This window comes from Strix uralensis, chromosome 3 (assembly GCF_047716275.1).
Source record: "Strix uralensis isolate ZFMK-TIS-50842 chromosome 3, bStrUra1, whole genome shotgun sequence".
NCBI classification, from domain to species: Eukaryota; Metazoa; Chordata; class Aves; order Strigiformes; family Strigidae; genus Strix; species Strix uralensis.
Genome location: NC_133974.1, coordinates 46,210,506 through 46,228,404, shown reverse-complemented (window position 1 = coordinate 46,228,404; position 17,899 = coordinate 46,210,506). Strand labels below are relative to the sequence as shown.

At 56.0% G+C, this 17,899-nt stretch overlaps 1 protein-coding gene across 1 annotated transcript; it reads right to left on the bottom strand.

Moving 5' to 3' along the window:
* Positions 1-13,019: 13,019 nt before the first annotated feature.
* On the bottom strand, positions 13,020-15,280 carry POU3F2 (POU class 3 homeobox 2). The gene has a single exon (XM_074864739.1). The coding sequence runs from the start codon at positions 15,278-15,280 to the stop codon at positions 13,949-13,951; it is 1,332 nt and encodes a 443-aa protein (XP_074720840.1). The 3' UTR covers positions 13,020-13,948.
* Between the last annotated feature and the right edge of the window lie 2,619 nt (positions 15,281-17,899).

The following is a 17,899-nucleotide window of genomic DNA, read 5'->3' as shown; positions in this document are numbered from 1 at the left end:
TCAGACCAGTAGGTCTCCAAGTACTTTTGGAGACCAGTGGTACACTCCACACAGTTCCTTTGTAAAAAGGATAAATTATGTTTAGAATTAGCTTTGTTAACTGGCTACAAGCTCAGGGCTTGAACAAAATAGTCTGTTTAAATAAACTACACTGAATGCCACAGATGCGATTGACAATTCCACTTAGGTTATTTTTTCTAATACTTGTATCTGATAGTAAACATAACAATTTGGGCAGCTCTTAGTTTAGCACAGGAGGCCTCTCATAGAAGGATCAAGAGCACCTTACCTAAATTAGTCATTTTAACAGTTGCTAAAAATTATCAAAAGCAGCTTGGAGCTAATGAAAACTGGAATGGGAATTAAAATAGAAAGTTGCATTACATCTAAGAAAGTGTGATTGATGTAAGCAATTCTCATCCTTGCTTCAAGATACTGCTGAAGATGGTTGGGTCTGGTGCCTGCTATCACTTCCCAACACCTGTTCCTGGGATGCTGCTGCTGCTGGGAGCAGCTGTTCCCTTGCAGTGACTACAGCAAAATGTCAGCGTGCTAAACTGCTTAATTGGGCATTTTGAAAATACGTAAAATGAGTGCGCTTTGGGATGAACTTTAGAGACCTTACTATCTCTGTTCAGAGAAATCTTTGCTGCGTTTTTGCAGTCACTTCTGTTTAGTAATTGCAAAGGGTTTGTGTGCAAATTATCTGACCCATATGGAGAGTTCATTGAAGGTGATGATGTGCTATTTTCAGCATTTGTATATTTATTTTTTTCCATGCAATGCATTGATAGACTTGATAGGATACTTTGCAGTAACTTTCATTCCTCTGGCAAACATCTTTTCTTTAAGGTCTGCAACCACTACCTAGTGCTGAGCATAAGATACTCATCTTTTTTAAGTGATTGGGGAAGGGAAAAAAAGTGGTGGGTAGGTACGGAGCCTTTAGTTAGGCACCCTGAACTGTTGTTGTCAGTGCTGTCCCTGCCAATTGACCTGGGGACGAGTTACTAAACTTGTAACTCACTTTCCATCTGTGTATGATCCGGTTATATTTACTGTATGTCATACTAATAAGATTCATGGAGAACTTAAATGTTATGCAAGAGTAAATCTTTATCTTTGAATTGACTAAGCGAAAGGATTTGTAAGAGAAAAGTACAATGGGTACTGATCAAACCTAGAGATCTACAATGCTGCTCTAATTTTTTTTTTATTTGCTTTTAAATAATTCAGTCTTTTCAGAGAATGACAGCAGCTTTCAAGTTAAAGTATTGATCCATGGGTGTTCTGCTGCTCTCCAAAATGTGCAGAGGCTTTCACATCTGTGCCTCCACTGCTCAAAGTGGCAGATCTTCAGAAAGGAGGCGCAGATCAAGAGTAATGATCTCCAGCTAATGATCAGGTGCTATATGTCACCTGATAGCAAGAAGTCAGTTGCAAGGGGGTGGGGTGACAACCCACCTTTTTGCCTTTTCCTAAATATACAGTCCTTAAGCAGTTTTTACATCTTTCAGTTGGCAGGAACTAAACCTGAACTCTGTCAGCTAGAGCTGCGGTATTCAACTGTAGCTCCAGACTGGAGGAGTTTAGTTGGAGGAGTTTAGTGCCATGCACCAGCAGATGGATCACCTTCATGCATGCACTTGATCTGTGGCAAGTATCATACCATACTTTCAGTGTTACTGCAATTTATCATCTAAAAATGTTGAACACAGTTTTATCAATAAAGAGGTTTTTTTCCTAAACGCTGTAAGAGACTAAGTGACCACATGCACACTCTCCTCTTTGGAAGAAAGCAAACATACTACCTTGCTCCCTACCGGGTTTTTTTGGGGTTTTTTTGTTTTTTTTTTCACTCAGAATAACATTGTCTTCTTATAAAAACTCTTCTTCCTGGATGTCTCCTACAGATTGATGAGTTTAAATTTGAAAGAGTGGGGGAACCACAGCTCCTTCTTGCCATCTTTCTGTCTGCTGGACAGTTAGTGCCTGTCATGGCCCCGCTCTCACAGAACAGCAGAATCTGTCCAGGGAAGGCAGAGGGGCTGTTCCGTCTGGTTGAGAAATAGCAGTGCTAGATTTTGCCTCAGAACTAACAGAAATAAGAAAAGGGCTCATATTCACTCAGGATGCTTTTTTGTATTAGGTAACAGGTTGGGATTGTGACATTTCGATAAGGCTGTTACTCATGTTTTAAAATGCCTGCTGCTGTCACAGCCGCTGCCTCTAAGGACTCCTGCAAACTCCACAGCATGTGCTTCTTACCCCAGACTCTCTGGACACTGCTAAACTTAATCTTGAATAGAAAATGTTTGGGACATCTAAATGACAGGGCTTCCCACTGCCTGTAACAGCCTGTGGCCACGTGTTTGGGCCATGTGTTTAGGACTAGTAGGTGCTGAACATCTACTGCAGCTAACCTTATTTGACCTGTAAGTGCTAGGTCCGAGTCTGGTGGTAGAGCATCACTAGGATGTGGGAAGCCTTGGATTCAAGCCGAGGGGGATGATTGAAGGTGCAGTTGAGGCTTAGCCACTGGGTTATGCGTTGGTACCCTGGGTGATCCCCCTTCGGCCCTTTCACTGTGGAGGAGTCACAGTGCTGGGCTAGGCAGGGGAGAGGGAGATTGTTTTCAGCCTTGTGGGTAGAGTCTGTGGGAAGTGAAGGGAGGTGAAATCTAAACACCTCTAGACAGGTGACTTAAAGTGGCCTGGCCCCTGCTGCAGGTGGGCCAGTATTTCTGACTAGTCAGCTGGAGGTGTGGCAGCACCGAAGCCGAATGGACCAGCTGCCCCTCCATGGGTCCTCTGAAACACCCTCCTCAGTCGGCTACACAAGGCATGCGGGCAGGCTGGGTTGTCCATCCTCTTCCTTGCCCAATTCAAGGGGCCAGACGTGCACAATTTTAATAAGGGACTACTTAAGAGCCTAGATTCCACCCAAAATTAAAACTGTCTGGTTTGGGATATGATTTATACACTGAGGCTGTTTAGCAAAATTAGTATGCAAAAGGTCGATGTTATCCCGCTCCCCAGACCTATTAGCAAATAAATCAATCCTTACTTATCTGCGGGTTTAGGAAGGGTTCCTGAAACAAAGCCAGCTTTTCCCTTTAGAGGCTGAACCTTCATTGTGGCTTTCTGCCCACTGTGAACAGAGCTACCCCCACAGTTAGGACTGACGCAGGCTCGGGCTGTAGTGGAAGGTTGTAGCCACTGCTTACCTTTCCAGTTGCAGCCGTACACATAGCATCTTATTTCCGTTATCTGAGCAGGTCCACAATTGATGTTCAGCTGGAAAACAGGTTATTTTCTCCCATGTCTGCCCAGTGCTACAGTACTGGCTGGCTGTAGTGTGATTAGCTCTGTGCAGAACGCTCATTTCCTTCTAAAACTTAATCTTTCTTGGGTTTTTTGTTTTGTTTTGTTTTGTTTCAGCTCAATTTGCTTGTTGAGTTAGCAAGAGACTCTGAGATCGTGATATGTCACTTATCTGTTTTCAGTGCACTAAAGTCTGCTGTAGCAGAATGCCTGAATGGTTTGGCTTCTTGATATTCACAATATTTTAACATTTTCAGCACCTACTTACACAGCGTGGCAAGCGGTAGTTACGAAACCTGTAGCACTGAAATAAACACAAGATGTAAACCTGTATGGTTTAACAGGCAGTGCTGCTGCTGGGGTCTGGGTCCCGTAAAGATCTGAACCCCCAACAGCTGTCAGGCGGTTTGGGGAGGGAGTTGTAGCGTTGGGTGAAAAAAGAGAGAGCACCCAGCCAGCACCAAACGGCCTCGCGGGAGACTGGGGCTGTCTCCGGGTCTCTATTCCTGGGAAATGGGGGTTTCACCGAAAGGGGAAGGGGTTTTGGGATGGGTGGTTTTGTTTTGTTTGCTGCTCTTTTTCTTTTGGAGGCCTTTGGTGATGGTCTGGCATCTGGGATGATTTGCCTTCAGCAAGAACAGAAGCCATTTGGTGAAATGGTGGGATTAGAGACCCGCCCCCCCCGCCCCCCCCTCCAGAAGAAGGGAGCCGGGTGGGGAAGGCGCTGACAGAGGTGTGCAGCCCTCGTCCCTTTGCCGAGCGGGATGGAGCGCGGGTGGGTGCGCGGGGGGGGCTCCCACGGGCCGCGGTGTGCCTGGCCCTGCGCTTAGACCTCGCAGCAAACTTGAGGGCAGCAGAAGGAGTGACACCGCCCCCACGCACCGCGGTCGGAACAGCCGAGCCCCACGGGTGTCCCCCTCCACGGGTGGCGGGGCGGAGCGAGGCTCCGCGGGCGCGGGCACCACGCGGGGCCCCTTCCACGCTGCGGAGGGGACGGGGCACGGGTTTGTCCTGTTATCCAGCACGGCACTGCGGAGCTGGAAGAGGGGGAACAGGACATCTCCCCAGCCCGGCGCCTGCGGGGGGGAGGCGAATCGCATCCTCCCGCCCAGCCTTCGGGAGCTTGCGAATGAACCAGGGTTTTCCGCTGGTTTTGTTGGTTATTTTTTGTTGGTTTTGTTGTTTTTTTTTTTTTAATCCCAGACAGACGGCGGGAGAAGCAGCACGTTTAACGCGGGATTTTGATGCTGCTGTGTGTATATTAAAAAAAAAAAAAAAAAAACAAACACAACAAACAAACAAACCCCAAAACAACCACCAAAAAACCAGGAAAAACCGAAGGGAAGACAACAAGCCTGCTCGGGACTTTCTTCCCCCCGCGGAGGCACCGCGACCTCTCCGCCGGGTGCCCCGGAGCCCAGCCCCGTCGTCCTTGCGGCCAAGGAGAGGCGAGGGGTCTCGGAGCGGGGCGGGGGGGTTGGGGGGGTGTGTAGTGCTCCCCTGCCCTTCCCCGGGGTGTCCCCGCCGCGGCGGCGGCGGCCGCTGGGGGGCGCCCGCACTCCACGCGTGGCCCCGGCTCCGGCTCCGGTCCCGGTCCCGGTTCCCGGCGGGGGGCGGGGGGGGACACGCCAGGGCCGGGACCGGGGCTGGAGCCGGAGCAGGAGCCGGAGCTGGAAGCGTCTTCCCTGGGCCTCAGCGCTGCGGGCGCTGAGGCCGATCCACGCAGCGAGGCGAGACGAAGCTTTGCGGGAAGGAGAAACAGGACACCCCCCACCCCTCCCCCCCAAAAAACCGCACCCTTGCAAATCCCACTGCTGTCCCCGTCTGGCCCCCACCCCCTCCCACCTCGGCCCTGGGGGAAACTCTGTCCCCAGCCACACCAGTCGTTTGTCAGAGGCCATGGGAAGCCGTCTCGCCCCTTTGTGCACCTTGCGGGATCTCTCCTTGCATAGGCAATTGGCAAAGGTTAGGAAGGCGTCTTTAGATCCCCTATAATCCCAGTTTAAATATTAAAAGTATAAGCAGCCTAGGCCCAGTATTTACCTATGTAACTCCATAGATTTCCCTCCAGACGTGGACTTCTAAGAATTTACGGGACGGTTTGCGTTTCTTTTTTCGTTTTCTTTTTTTTTTCTTTCCTTTTTTTTTTTTTTTTTTCCCCCCAGCCCTTCCTATTTATTTAACAAACTAGCGGGAAGAGAAAGGGGGAGACACCAACAATAAAAGCAGTGTTTTTATGACCGAGAAGTAGCCAGTCTCCCTGTCTGTAACGTGAGAGGAAGGCGAGATTCCGTCCCCGCCGCCTGCTTTGTCACCGGCTGGGTTTAAGTGGCCGGCACATCAACACAAAAGGCAAAACACACACACACACACACACATCCCAAAACTCGACACAAAACCTCTATTGGCTCAATAGTGAAGATGGGTATTTTGATAACGAAATAACCTCTCTGCTCTGGTGGGGTCTGGAAGCCGCTTCGTACCTCCGCCGTGCTTAAAACGGCAACCGCCACGGAAAAGGGAAAAAAAAAAATCCCTCAAGAAACTGTTTAAGAAAAAAAATAAGTCTCAAACGGGATTAAGGTTTTAATTACAATTCCCTATCGAAGTAACATATTTGATGAACCGATCTTATCCATTAATAGTAACCTTAATTTAAAACTTATGAAATAGATTCGCACCAAGTATGTCTCAGACTTCTTTTTTTTAAAAAAAAGGGAAAAAAAAAAAGGTAAATGCTACACCCATAAAGTACCAAAGCACTAGCAGAAGAAATTGTAAAGAAGAAACGTGCTGCTTTGGCTAGAAATAATTATTTGCGAACGCGGGGGGGGGGGGGGGGGGGGGCGGGGGGGGGAGGAATGTCTATCTGGTGGTGGGATCTATAAAAAATGGAAGCTCTTTTAAAAAGAGAAAATAGATGAATGTTTCTACCCGCCAACGGTATCATTTCATCATATTTTTGGCCTGCGCTATATTAAAGAGAAAAACAAGGTAATTGGAACATGCATCAACAGTTTTCCATGAAATAAGAGTTAAAAGAAGTAATAGAACTAATCACTGTCTCCTCAAATCAAGTAGAAAACATTTCAATGCACTAATTAGAGTAATTAGAATAATAAGACTGCCTATATGTGGTAAGACAATGTGTACAAACAACTTTATTTAATGTATACTGGTAATCAGCGATGCGTGCGTGCTTGAATGCTTAGTGCAATAAAATTCACCCCCGTCCGCCCAAACAATCAAATACAAATTAGTTTAATGATTGTGCCTGCTTGAACGTCTTAGAAATCCACAGGCAGAGGGAAATAAATAGCACCATCCTTGTTTGTACGTCTCCCCTACTGACCAAGGAGCTGATGCCTCCATGGACTTGGCAATGAATGACTGTAGACATGAATGAATCAAGGAGGGAAAGGGAATTAATGAATGAGTCAGGCTGGCTAAAAACAAGTCCTAACTTTTAGACGAGCGCCTCTTACAACTCCGTGGACGGGAGGGGACGGGACGGGGAAGAGGAGGGGGAGAGCGGTCTCGCCATCACTTTTACGAGCTGCCTCTGCCCGGGTTTTCCTGCCAGGATTTACCGCCCTTCGAGGAGGAGGGGAAGAAAAACCGGCCGCCAACTTCCTACCGGCCTACTCTCTCTTTAATCCTTAAAAGTGACATCTGTGCGGACATGCCCGGGGGTGCACGGAGCGGCACAGCTGAGCCCGGCCGGGCTGGATGTTACGGGGCCGCCGGCAGAGCCGCAGCCTGGCCGGAGCCGGAGCCCGGCGCCGGGGCCGGGGACGCCTCCCTTCCCCGGCGGCTGCTCGGGCCAGCCCGTACCGCCCCGGCCCCGCCGTGGGAGCCGTGGGGTCCCCCGGGCCGGCCCCGCCGCCCCCCGCGGGGGGGAGGCAGCCCGCCCGTCCCGGCCCGGCAGCGGCTCTGCCCCGGCGCAGGCACTGACCCTGTGCGCGGACGGGGCCAGCCGCACACCCGCCAAACTCGCCCCCTTCCCCGGGGCGAAGGGATCCGGCGCCCCCGGTCCCAGCCGCCCGCCCCCCCGGGCAAGGGAGCAGCGCCCGCCGCCGCCCCGCCGCGCCTCCCGGCAGCACCGGCAAAGACTTTCGGCCGCCGCCCTCGGCGCATCCTTCGCCCGCCGACGGGAGGGCGGGATCCGACCCCTGCGCCCCGCGGGGGGGTCCGGGCCTCGCGGCGCCGGCGGAGGGAGGGGGTGCGAGGGGAAGGGGCTCCGCGCCGGCACAGGCGGCCTCCCTGGCCCCGTGAAACCCCGGCACACCCGGGACGCTTGGCGGAGTTTCGGAGGTATAGACACGGACTTTTCAGGGAGGGATTTGCGGTTCGAGGAAAGAGACCTGCAGCGTGGGGTCAGGCCACGGGCTGAGGCCGGGTGCGGCGTGGAAATCCACGCGCTGCGGCTCGGACTCGCCTGCCGGAAAGCCCACTTATTTATTTTATAATTTGATGAGAAGTTGGGTCTGAGAAGGAGCTCTTGCTTCTCGTTTTACCGTTCCTGCTAAAGCACGCTTTGGTTTTGCTGTAACTAATTTCCCCCGGAAAGGTACCCGCTCCTCCACGTGCCCCGACCGCCCGGCCGAGCCAGGGTGAAACTCGCCCTCTCCGGAGCATCTTCCTGCATCCCCGACGACAACCTGGCCATGCCCCGAGCGCAAAGTACCAACTTAGAGCACGCAACTCTGAAAAAAAAAAATGCGTTTTTTAAAAATCTTTTCCGTCTCGAGGTAAAAGCCGGAGCAGCAGCCCAGACCCCCGTCCCTTCCGAAACACGAAATAAACAGACAACCCCCGCAGGAGCAGAGGGAGCGGCAGAGCCACGTTTTCCAGGGGGGACCACAACGCCCAGCCTCCGTTTTGGAGGCGGCAGAAGGCCGCCGCTGCCCTGTCCGCCCGCCGAGAAGCCGCAGACAGTTTCCCCCCAGCTCCCACGCCCCGGCCCCGCAAGGCGCTGCTCGGCTCGGGCTGGGGGGGACCCACGCCCCGTCTACGCGACCCTCCCCGTGGCTTTGAACACAGAGGTTTAAGCCGGACTAAGCCCCAGGCCGCCCGCCCGCCGGTGGCCGCTTTCCCCGCCGCCGCCGAGGCCCAGCGCCCACCGGGGGCCGTCGTCCCCCTGGCCGGGTGGGGTCACTCCGGCCTCTTCCTCCCGCACCGGAGAAACCCCGCACCGACGGCACCGGAACAAAGAGCCATCAAACCCTCAACCACGCGGCTCGGGACAGCTTCGGGGCCCGGGGCCGCCCCGGCGGACAGGGTCAGGCAGCCGGGTGAGGGCGGTTTCCTCCGGTGCAGCAGCCGGAGGAGGAGGGGGGGCCCGGGCTCACGCTGGGGGTCGGGGCCGAGGGGGGGGGGGGGTCGAGGGGGGGCAGGAGGCCGGGAAGGCGCAAGCAGCCGGGCCCGTCCCTCCGTACCCCCGCGGGCCGGAAGGTCGCCCGGGGGAGCGGGCTGTGGTCACGGAGGGGAGAACCCCGATCTCCCGCCAACAACACCCGAGGGAGAGGGAGAGAGACGACGAGGCGGAGCAGCGGGCGAGCGGGGCCTCTGCCCCCGTCGGGGCTCTCGCAAGTTGCCCTGCCCGAGAACATCACGCGGCGAGGTCCTGCACCCCGGCCTGCCCCGCAGCCTGCGGCGTTTGCCGCATTATTTCCCCTTTCCGCCGCTCCTCTCTGTCCGAGCCTCGGCGGCCCTTGCCCGCCCTCGGAAGAGCTGGCGGGGCTGGGCGGCGGCGGGAGCTGCCCGGGCCTCTCACCCCCGCGGAGCCGGGGACACGGGGGAAGCAATCACGACTCAAGGGCCCCGGGATACGCAGTGTCCTCCCGCCTTCCAGTTTCGGCCTCCATCAGAGGGACCGAGCAGAGGAAATAGAGCTTTTGTTGTTGACATCTGATCTACGACAGGGACTCCCTGCTGGGAGTCAGGGTGGGGGACCCCATGGAGCTGCCGCGCACCCCGACAGCCACCTGCAGAAAGCGCACCCTACGGATGCTCCTTTCCCCCCGCCTCTTTCTCTTAAAAAAGAGATAGAAGGAAAGAGGGAAAACGACGCCCCAGCCGGCCGGCCTCCCCGCCACCGACCGGGGAGGAGGAGCGAAGTGTCTCCTCTCCGGTCAGCCTCTCGCTGGGCGAAGAGCCCCGGGGGAGCAGCCCCGGGGGCCTCCGCAGCGGGCGGCCCAGCCCCGAGCAGCGGCGGGGAGCGCCGCCCCGCCACCGGTTCCCGGCGGCCATCCCCGCGGTGCCGGGCCTGCCCCGCCGCCGAGCAAGACACCGGCCACCCGAGTCACCTCCTGTCCACCCGACAACGGGAGCGCTCGCCGATAGCAGGGCCCTGTCGCCAAAGGCGCGATATTCCCCCGGCGCCCACCCGAGTGTCCTGCAGAGGGCAGAGGCTGCCCGCTTTCCGCAGCCGGCTCCGCGGGCTATTGACCAAGGACTTTTAAATCCATACCCGGCTTCAACATTTTACCCGTCAGCACGTCTGCGGTCACAAAACACTTCTTCTTTCTGTCACTTCTCTTCGAAACTATTGATAAGATCATTTAGCTGAATCTGTTCGGGATGAGTGTAATATTGACTAGGAGTTAGAAAAGATGATTAAATCTAATAAGCCTAGAAACTATGGTGAAGGAGGAGGTGGGGGGTGGGGGGGTGTGTGGGAGAAGAGCAGGACATTGCACTTAGGAAACGGAGCCAGCCGGAAAGGACTCGAGCACACCGCCGCATCTGCGAGCACCGCTCAGTCTGATGGCGCTCGCCAGCGCGCCAGCCCCGCTGATCCCCAGCCGGGACCCCCTCTGGGTAAAACCGATCGGGTCCTTCTACACACGGAGCCGCAGACGCCCAACGTGAAAGCCCCGGCCCTGCCGGTTGGGTGCCGCCGCCGCGGGCCCGGGGCCCGGCCCGGCCCGGGGAGCCCCCGCCCGCCCCAGGGGTGCGCACCCCGCGGAGCAGCCGGATCCTTCCTCCCTATTTTTAACAGTACTCCCCATAATTAAGCCCCGCCTTTTTGTTTTCTTTCTTTTTTTTTTTTTTTTTTTAGAAGTCAGACCTTAAATTATCAAAAGGGAACGAGGAGAGGGAGAGTCTCCTCTCCCCCATGCCTTCCGCCAGAACATGCAACTAACTTGAGGAGCAGATCTCCCCACCAGTATCAAAAGCAGGACACCCCTACCCGCACAGAAATCAATGCTTCAAAACACACGGCTGCGGTTCATCTGCGGAGAGACACAATGAACGCAGCTCCTGAGGCTCCCCTTCAAGACCCTGGAAGTTATGAGCGTGGAACCTCTCGGTATAGGCATCAAATTTATTCCAAAAATTCAATGAAATATAAAGGAATGGCGGTGCTTTTACACAGAACTCAACTCAGTATAAGTACTGGGGTGTTCTCCCTCCAAATCTCAAGAACTATGCAAATCTGTGCTATCTTTAAAAATAAAATAAAGATATTTCAATAATTAGAACAAACTATGAAGGTATTGTGCATTTCTGTTTTATGTAGATAATAAAATATTACTTTAACATAAATATATAAGGATCTCTGCGTTTTTATTTTTCCCCACAAGCACATCCAAATGTACCAAAACAAAGTATTTTTAAAGAGACTGAACCAAAAAAAAATTACATCCCATATAGATTTTGTTCACCTACTCATTTAAAGCTACAGAAAAACAGTTTCCAGAACCTGTTTGCTTTAAAAGAAATAAATATACATTGAGGCAGGCCACTTAAAAATGATATGAAAATATTTCCCTGGGTAGCATTAAAAAAAAAAAAAAAAAAAGAAAAATAGACAAAGAAAACATTGAAACTATTTCTGCATTTCAAAGGACAAATATTAAACATATATACATAGTGGTAAGGTTTGCGTGGTAACTTTTTTTTTTTTTTTTTAGTAAACCTATTTGGAGTTTGAGGCTTTTCTCAAACATCCTCTCGACTCCGTTTTCTGACCTTACGCACGTATTAATAAGTGTCTGAAAGTTCATTTCCTCCCTTTACCACTGGATCTGCCCTGATCTGATTCACTTCACTAGGCGCTAGTCCTCAACACTTTAAATAACAAGCAGCTCAATACATCAAAAAAAAAAAAAAAAAAAAAAAAAAGAAAAGAGAAAAGCTTGGTGCCCGTATCTTTGTAACAATTGTTGGAAAACTAGGAAAAAGGCTAATGCATGTGCCTCTTAGAAATCATCATCTGTCTTACCAAGAAGAAAGAGAGAAAGAAAGAAAGGGAGAGAGAAAGAAAGAAGGAAAGAAAACCCAATGTCACAGGCGCTTTAAAAGACAATGAGAAACATACTCTAAAGCCTTAGCTACTGAATGCAATATTTATAGGAGAGTTCTGCGAGAGAATGCTTCACTGTTTTTTCTCCATAATTGTCCAACACTCAACTAAGTAAACTTTTAGATTATAAAAATGCTTTGTCTATAGCACCCCTTTGTGCTGACTAAATGATCCCTTTATGAATTTATAACTATCATAGTTTAAAGTTCCTCTAATGTATATGCATAGCTGTGTGTGTGCATAAGTACACAAACACACGCACGCAGACACACGCACATACATGCGCTGCTCCGAGGTCCCGCTCCTCTGCTTCCCTTTAGAGCTTTTTGTTTTGCTTTTTTTTTCTTTTTTTTTTTTGTCCCCGTGGGTTTTTCTCTTTTTTTTTTTTTGGAAAGTTAACCGTTTCCCATCAAGATAATGTCACGAAATGCACTTTAAAACTATTAACAAAGGGGGGAAAAAAGACGGATTGAAAAATGGCATATTTTTTTTCCCACTTCATTTCATTCCCCAGTGAAAGACACAAGGCTGCCCAAGTTAAAACTGGTCCTTTCCTTCAATAAATTATACCGCAGTCTGACCAAAGGGGTGGAGGGCGGGGGGGGGGGGGGGGGGGGGGGGGGGGGCTAGATACGAATAGAAAAATAATAAATACGAAAAGTAAAAGCGAAAAACAAACGCACACGGTCTCTGCGGAGAGGAGGGGGCAGCGTGGGTTTACACGCAGGTGTAGGCGCCCGGGCACCCCCCCCCTCGGGCCCAGCAGCTCCTCGGGCTCTCCCTGGCTCTGCCTTGACGCGAAACTGCTCAATGAAAGAAAGTTTTGGGGGCTGACATCGGCACGGGCTGCCCGGGCAGTGGAACCGGGGATGCCAAAGGCACGCACGGGGAGCCTCGGGGGGAGGAGGGGAAGGGAAGGGGGCTGGGAGGGTTGTGGGGGGGTGGGTGAAGCTAAATAATCCCCTTTCCCTCTCAAGGAAGTGCCACTTTCTCCGGGAAATCTGTTGTTTCGTCTCCGCCTTTCCCACACTGGGCCTTGCTCGCCCGCACTGACACAATCTGGAAGGGCTGCACATATTTTTTTCCTCCCCCTCTGGCTGCGCCTCGGCCCCCGGACACACTGCCTGAAAATGAAGTTTACTTTGTCGATTTGCATTATTCTCCCTTCTCCAAACTCGACTCTTGCCGTTGAAGGCGTATATTAAGCAATTACGAGAGTCACGTCTCTGGAGAATGGAAGCTGGTGGTGCATATATATGTGTATATATAGAGATTATATATATGTGTATATATGTACGTCTATGCACGCATGCATATGTATACATACATACAGATATACGCATCCTTTTTGCTACGGTAAAAGGAGAAAATAAGCGTTACACATATTTAAGAAGACTCGTTTATAACAAAAGTTCACATATACACATAAAGCAAAGGCTAAAACACAGTAACATATTGTAGACCGGTCACTGGTTGACTAACGCTCACCGTGGAAAATGCAAGTCATTTGCAAAATTAAGGTCGGAAAGGAAGGAAAAAAAAAAAGAATTTGTTTATGTAAACTTCGATTTTCTTGCAGTGCAAATTGGTACGGTTAAATACTGTCTACATCAAAAGGGATAGCTTTTCCTTTCTCTTCTTTTTTTTTTTTTTTTTCTTTTTTCATATATTCCTACAGGGGATCCACAGAAAATAAACACAGCAGCATGTGCCAACACCGAGCGACATTCCACAATGCAATCTGCCTTTGTGTGGCGGGAGGGGGCTGCGGAGGGGACCCGAAGTGGCTGCGGCCCCCCCACCTCCCCCCACCTCCCCTCCCGCCCCCTCTCCGGCCGGGCAGCGCCGTATTTTTTCGCCAGCGAGGAAGGGAGTTTTGTGCGAACCGCTTCGCCCTGCGCCTGCCCTGCCGGTGCCTGCCTGCCCGCCTGCCTGCCTGCCTGCGCGCCGTACTCACTCCACTCCGGTGCAGGGGCACTCGCCTGTAAGGGTCAAAATACAGCATCGCACCTGCTACCGTCTAAGGGACAGTCCGGTGCAGGTGCTTTGTCTGTCTGTCTGTCTGCTGTGATTCGCGCTCGCCCTCTCGCTCGCTCGCTTTTTGTTTTGTTTTCTTTTTTTTTTTTTTTGCGCGGTTTTTTTGTTTTTTGTTTTTTTGTCTTTTTTTTTTTTAAAGATAGGAGAAAATTAAAAAAAAAAGAAAAACAAAAAAGAAAAAAAGGAGGACAATCAAAAGTTGGGGGAAGGAGAGGAGGAGGAGGAGGAGGAGGAAGAGGAGGAGGAGGAGGAGGGGCCGGGCGCCCCCGCCGCGAGTTCACTGCACGGGGGTCTGCACCCCGTGGTGCGGCGGCGTGTCCCTGCTGGCCCCGTACACGTCCTCGGCGCCCGGCAGCGTCCCTCCCGGGGGAGTCATGCGCTTCTCTTTCTGTCTCCTGTTACAAAACCACACTCTCACCACCTCCTTCTCCAGCTGTAGGCTGTCCGCGAGCGAGGTGATCTCCTGGGCGGAGGGCTTGGGGCACTTGAGGAAGTGGCTCTCCAGCGCGCCCTTGACGCTCACCTCGATGGAGGTGCGCTTTTTCCGCTTGCGGCCCTGCGCCGCGATCTTGTCTATGCTGGTGGGGCTGCCCGAGGAGGAGTCCGCCTCCTCCAACCACTTGTTCAACAAAGGCTTCAGCTTGCACATGTTCTTGAAGCTGAGCTGCAGGGCCTCGAAGCGGCAGATGGTGGTCTGCGAGAAGACGTTGCCGTAGAGGGTGCCCAGCGCCAGCCCCACGTCCGCTTGGGTAAATCCCAGTTTGATGCGCCGCTGCTTGAACTGCTTGGCGAACTGCTCCAGGTCGTCCGAGGTCGGCGTGTCCTCGTCCGAGTGCGGGTCGTGGTGCGGCGGCGGCCCGGGGGGCGCGGCGGCGGCGGCGGCGGGGGGCGCCGGCCCGGCCGCCCCGGGGTGGGGGCCGTGGGGCGGCGGCGGGTGCTCGGGGCCGTGGTGCGGCGGCCCGGGCGGCCCCGGCGGCGGCTCCTCGTGGGCGTCGCGCAGGCCGTGGTGGTGCAGCGCCGGCTGCGCGGCGCCCAGCATCCCGTTGACGGTGAAGCCGGGCGGCTGGGAGTAGAGCAGCCCCGCCTGCGCGCCGTTGGCCGCGGCCATGCCGGGCGGCAGGTGCGCCGCGCCGCCCGCCCGCCACGCCGCCGCCGCCGCCGCCGCCGCCGCCGCCGCCGCGTGGTGCCCGCCGCCGCCGCCGTGGTGCACCAGGTGCGGCGCCCGCCCCGGCGGCGGGTGCTGCGGCGGCGGCGGCGGCGGCGGCGGCGGCAGCTCGTCGCCGCGCCCGCCCGCCTGCACCACCGCCGGCTTGATGTCGGGCTGGCCCAGCGCGCCCGCCGACCAGGGCGCCTCGCCGCCGCCGCCGCCGCCCCCGCCGCCGCCGCCGCCGCCGCCGCCGCCGCCGGGGCCGCCGTGGGACAGCGCCGCGATCCACTGGTGAGCGTGGCTCAGCGGGTGCCCGTTGCTCTGCAGCGCGTAGTCCGCCTGCACCAGGGCGCCGGCGTCGCGGTAGCCGCCGCCGGGCTGCATGCCGCCGGGCGGCTCGGCGTGCACCATGGGGGAGCCGGAGGCGAGCAGGCTGTAGTGGTTGGAGGCTGCGGTCGCCATGACTCGCCGAGCCGCACTGATCGCGCCGGTTAAAGGCGCCGCGCATTTGACAGCTACTTTTTCGCCTCGGGCGCCGCGCGGCGCCCGCGCCCCCCCGGCCCGCGCGGCGGGGCCCACTGCGAAGGCACGCGCGGCCGCCCCGCCCCGCCGCCGCACACCATTGGCTCCCCGCGCCCTGACGGACGCGGGCGCCCCTGGCGACCGCCGCCGCCGCCGCCCACTATTGGCGCGCCCCGCCGGCGGCGCCCCGCCCCCCGCCCCGCCCCCGACCGCCCTCTGGAACCCAACTCCGAGGGGGAACAGGGCGCGGGGGAGCGGCGGTCGCGGGGCGGGGGGCGGTGGCGGCGGCGGCAGGGGAGGGGAGGGGAGGGGAGGGGAAGGGAGGTGTGGAGCGGGGGGGGGGGGGGGGGGGGCTCCGCCGCCGGCCCCGCCCCGCCCCGCCCCGCCCCGCCGGCGGGAGGCCGCCTCCGCCGCCGCTCTGCCCGCCGGCTCCTGTTGCTCGCGGCCCGCCGCGGGTCTCTGCGCGGAGCCCAGCCGTGCTGCCCCGGGGCGGCCGCCGCGGGGCGGGGGAGGCCCCTCCGCTCGCCCGCCCCCAACTTTCTCAACCGGGCCGAGCGCAGGCAGCGCCGCCCCGCAGCCAGCCCCGCCTGAGGGGCCGGGGAGCGCCGCGCCCCCGGGGGCGGGGAGCGGGCCGCCCCCTCCCTGCCCGCCAGCCCCCGGGGCTCCCCGGAGCATGCCGCTCCGCCGGGAGTGTCGGGGCTTCGCACCTCGGCACTGCGGGGTGGGGGGCGGGTAGTGCTCGGCTTGTCCCGTCCCAAGGGTTCGGGGTGCCTGCGGGTCCGCCCCGGCGGCGCTGGCGGGTCTGCATGGGTACGGAAGATTTGGGGGGCCGGGAGGGGGGCGGATGGAGAAGGACTAAAAATTAGAAAAAAAAGGGGGATAGGGGAAAAAACAAACAAAAAAAAGAAGTTGCGGCCCGGACAGGAAGGAAAGAGACCCTGGAAGTGGATCCGGATTTCCTAGGAGTGAGCAGCGCCCGGGCTGGCCGCCGCGAAAAGAGTTCACTGCCCGTTTTTGAGCTGGAAGCCATAGCTTTGTCTCGAAAATAAACTGCTCACGGGGGTAGGTGCGCGTCGCAGGCTCCCGCTATCTTCATCGAAATAATACAATAGGGCGGACCGGGGAATTTATTACTACTAACAAGAAACAGCTTTCTTCTGCGAGTTGTTTATAAATCATCGTATTTAACGTGAGCGCTGGAAAGGCTCCTTGCCTGGAAATATTCCTCTGCGTGGGGGTGTGGAGGAGCGGGGGGATGGGCTCCTGCACATAAACATATACACAGAAGCAGCATAAACAGGATATCCAGTGCCCTGAGACAAGGGGCGCAGCAGGAGTTACCTCGTTTCGTTAGTTTAGCGGCGTATCAAGAGCTCCTTCTGTCGGGGGTGGGGAGGGAGGGAGGGAGGGAGGGAGGAGGAGGAGGGGGGGGGGAAACCAAACTTTGTCCATGAAAGAGTGGAGACTCTTCTTAAGAAGAATTTTTTCCCCCTTTCTTCGAGGTGCAGGCGAAGGGAAGAACAATACTGCCTGTTCTGCGGGCGTCGCGGGGAGGGAAGTCAGTGCCTCTGAAGTGAACCTCTGCCTTTTGTTTCCCATGTGGAAGCAACTGGGCACCCAGGAATTTTAGAGTTTGATGCTCATTTTCTCGTCTCTCTCCCGATTCGGTGTAGACCAGTGAGTTAAAACAAGAGGGCAAGTCCGCAGCAGGCTTCTGCCAGAGCATCGCGGGGACCGTCCTGGGAGAGCCGCCCTGCTCCCCTCGCCCGGGCCAGCCCTCCCACCCCGCTCCCGGGGCCGTCGGGGTTCTGCCGGGGGCGGCTTCCCCTCCAGCCCGCCCCCAGGTCCGCTGCCAAAAGTTCATGCGTGGACGCGACGCGAGGGGCCACGCCACGCGTCATTATCGGGGCTAGATGTTCCCGCGGGTGCCTCCAGCCCGCGGTGCTCGTCCAGCACGGACCTACCCCCGTGACCGGCCGTGGGAACTCCCTTGTGCCCCGGCCCCACGGCGTGCGCGCGTCCCACGGACAGCCTGTCCCCGGGGGGTGCCGGCAGCACCGCGCTCCCCGCCGCTCGCCACGACTAGGAGACGGGACGCGGCGGGGGTCAGCGAGCTCCAGCCATCGCTTTTTTGGGGGGGGGGAACTCCCCATCTCTGCCCCGGTCGTGCAACTGCCCCCCCCCCCCCCCCCCCCCGTCCCCCCCCCCCTCAGCCCTCGGTCCTGCCCGGCCGCCTGGCAGGTGATGCCTGCGGTCTCTATCCTGCGTGCCTCTTACCCCTGCCGCCCCAGCGGCAGATCTCAAAGGCTAACGGTAATCACACAATTACCGAAGTAGCAGCACGGCGTTAGGAGGCGGACAAAACCCGAGCCCGGCAGCAGAGCCCCTTGCCGTCCCTCCCGCCCCCTCCCCGGCTGAGCGCACGCCTGTGGAGGCGCAGCTGGGAGCGGCGAGGAGCGCGGCCGGTGCATTCAGAGCCGCCGCAGACTCCACCTCCTCGTCCTCCCCATCATTGTTAGCCCTGTCATTAATACCGCTCCTTAAGCGTCCTTCGCTCCC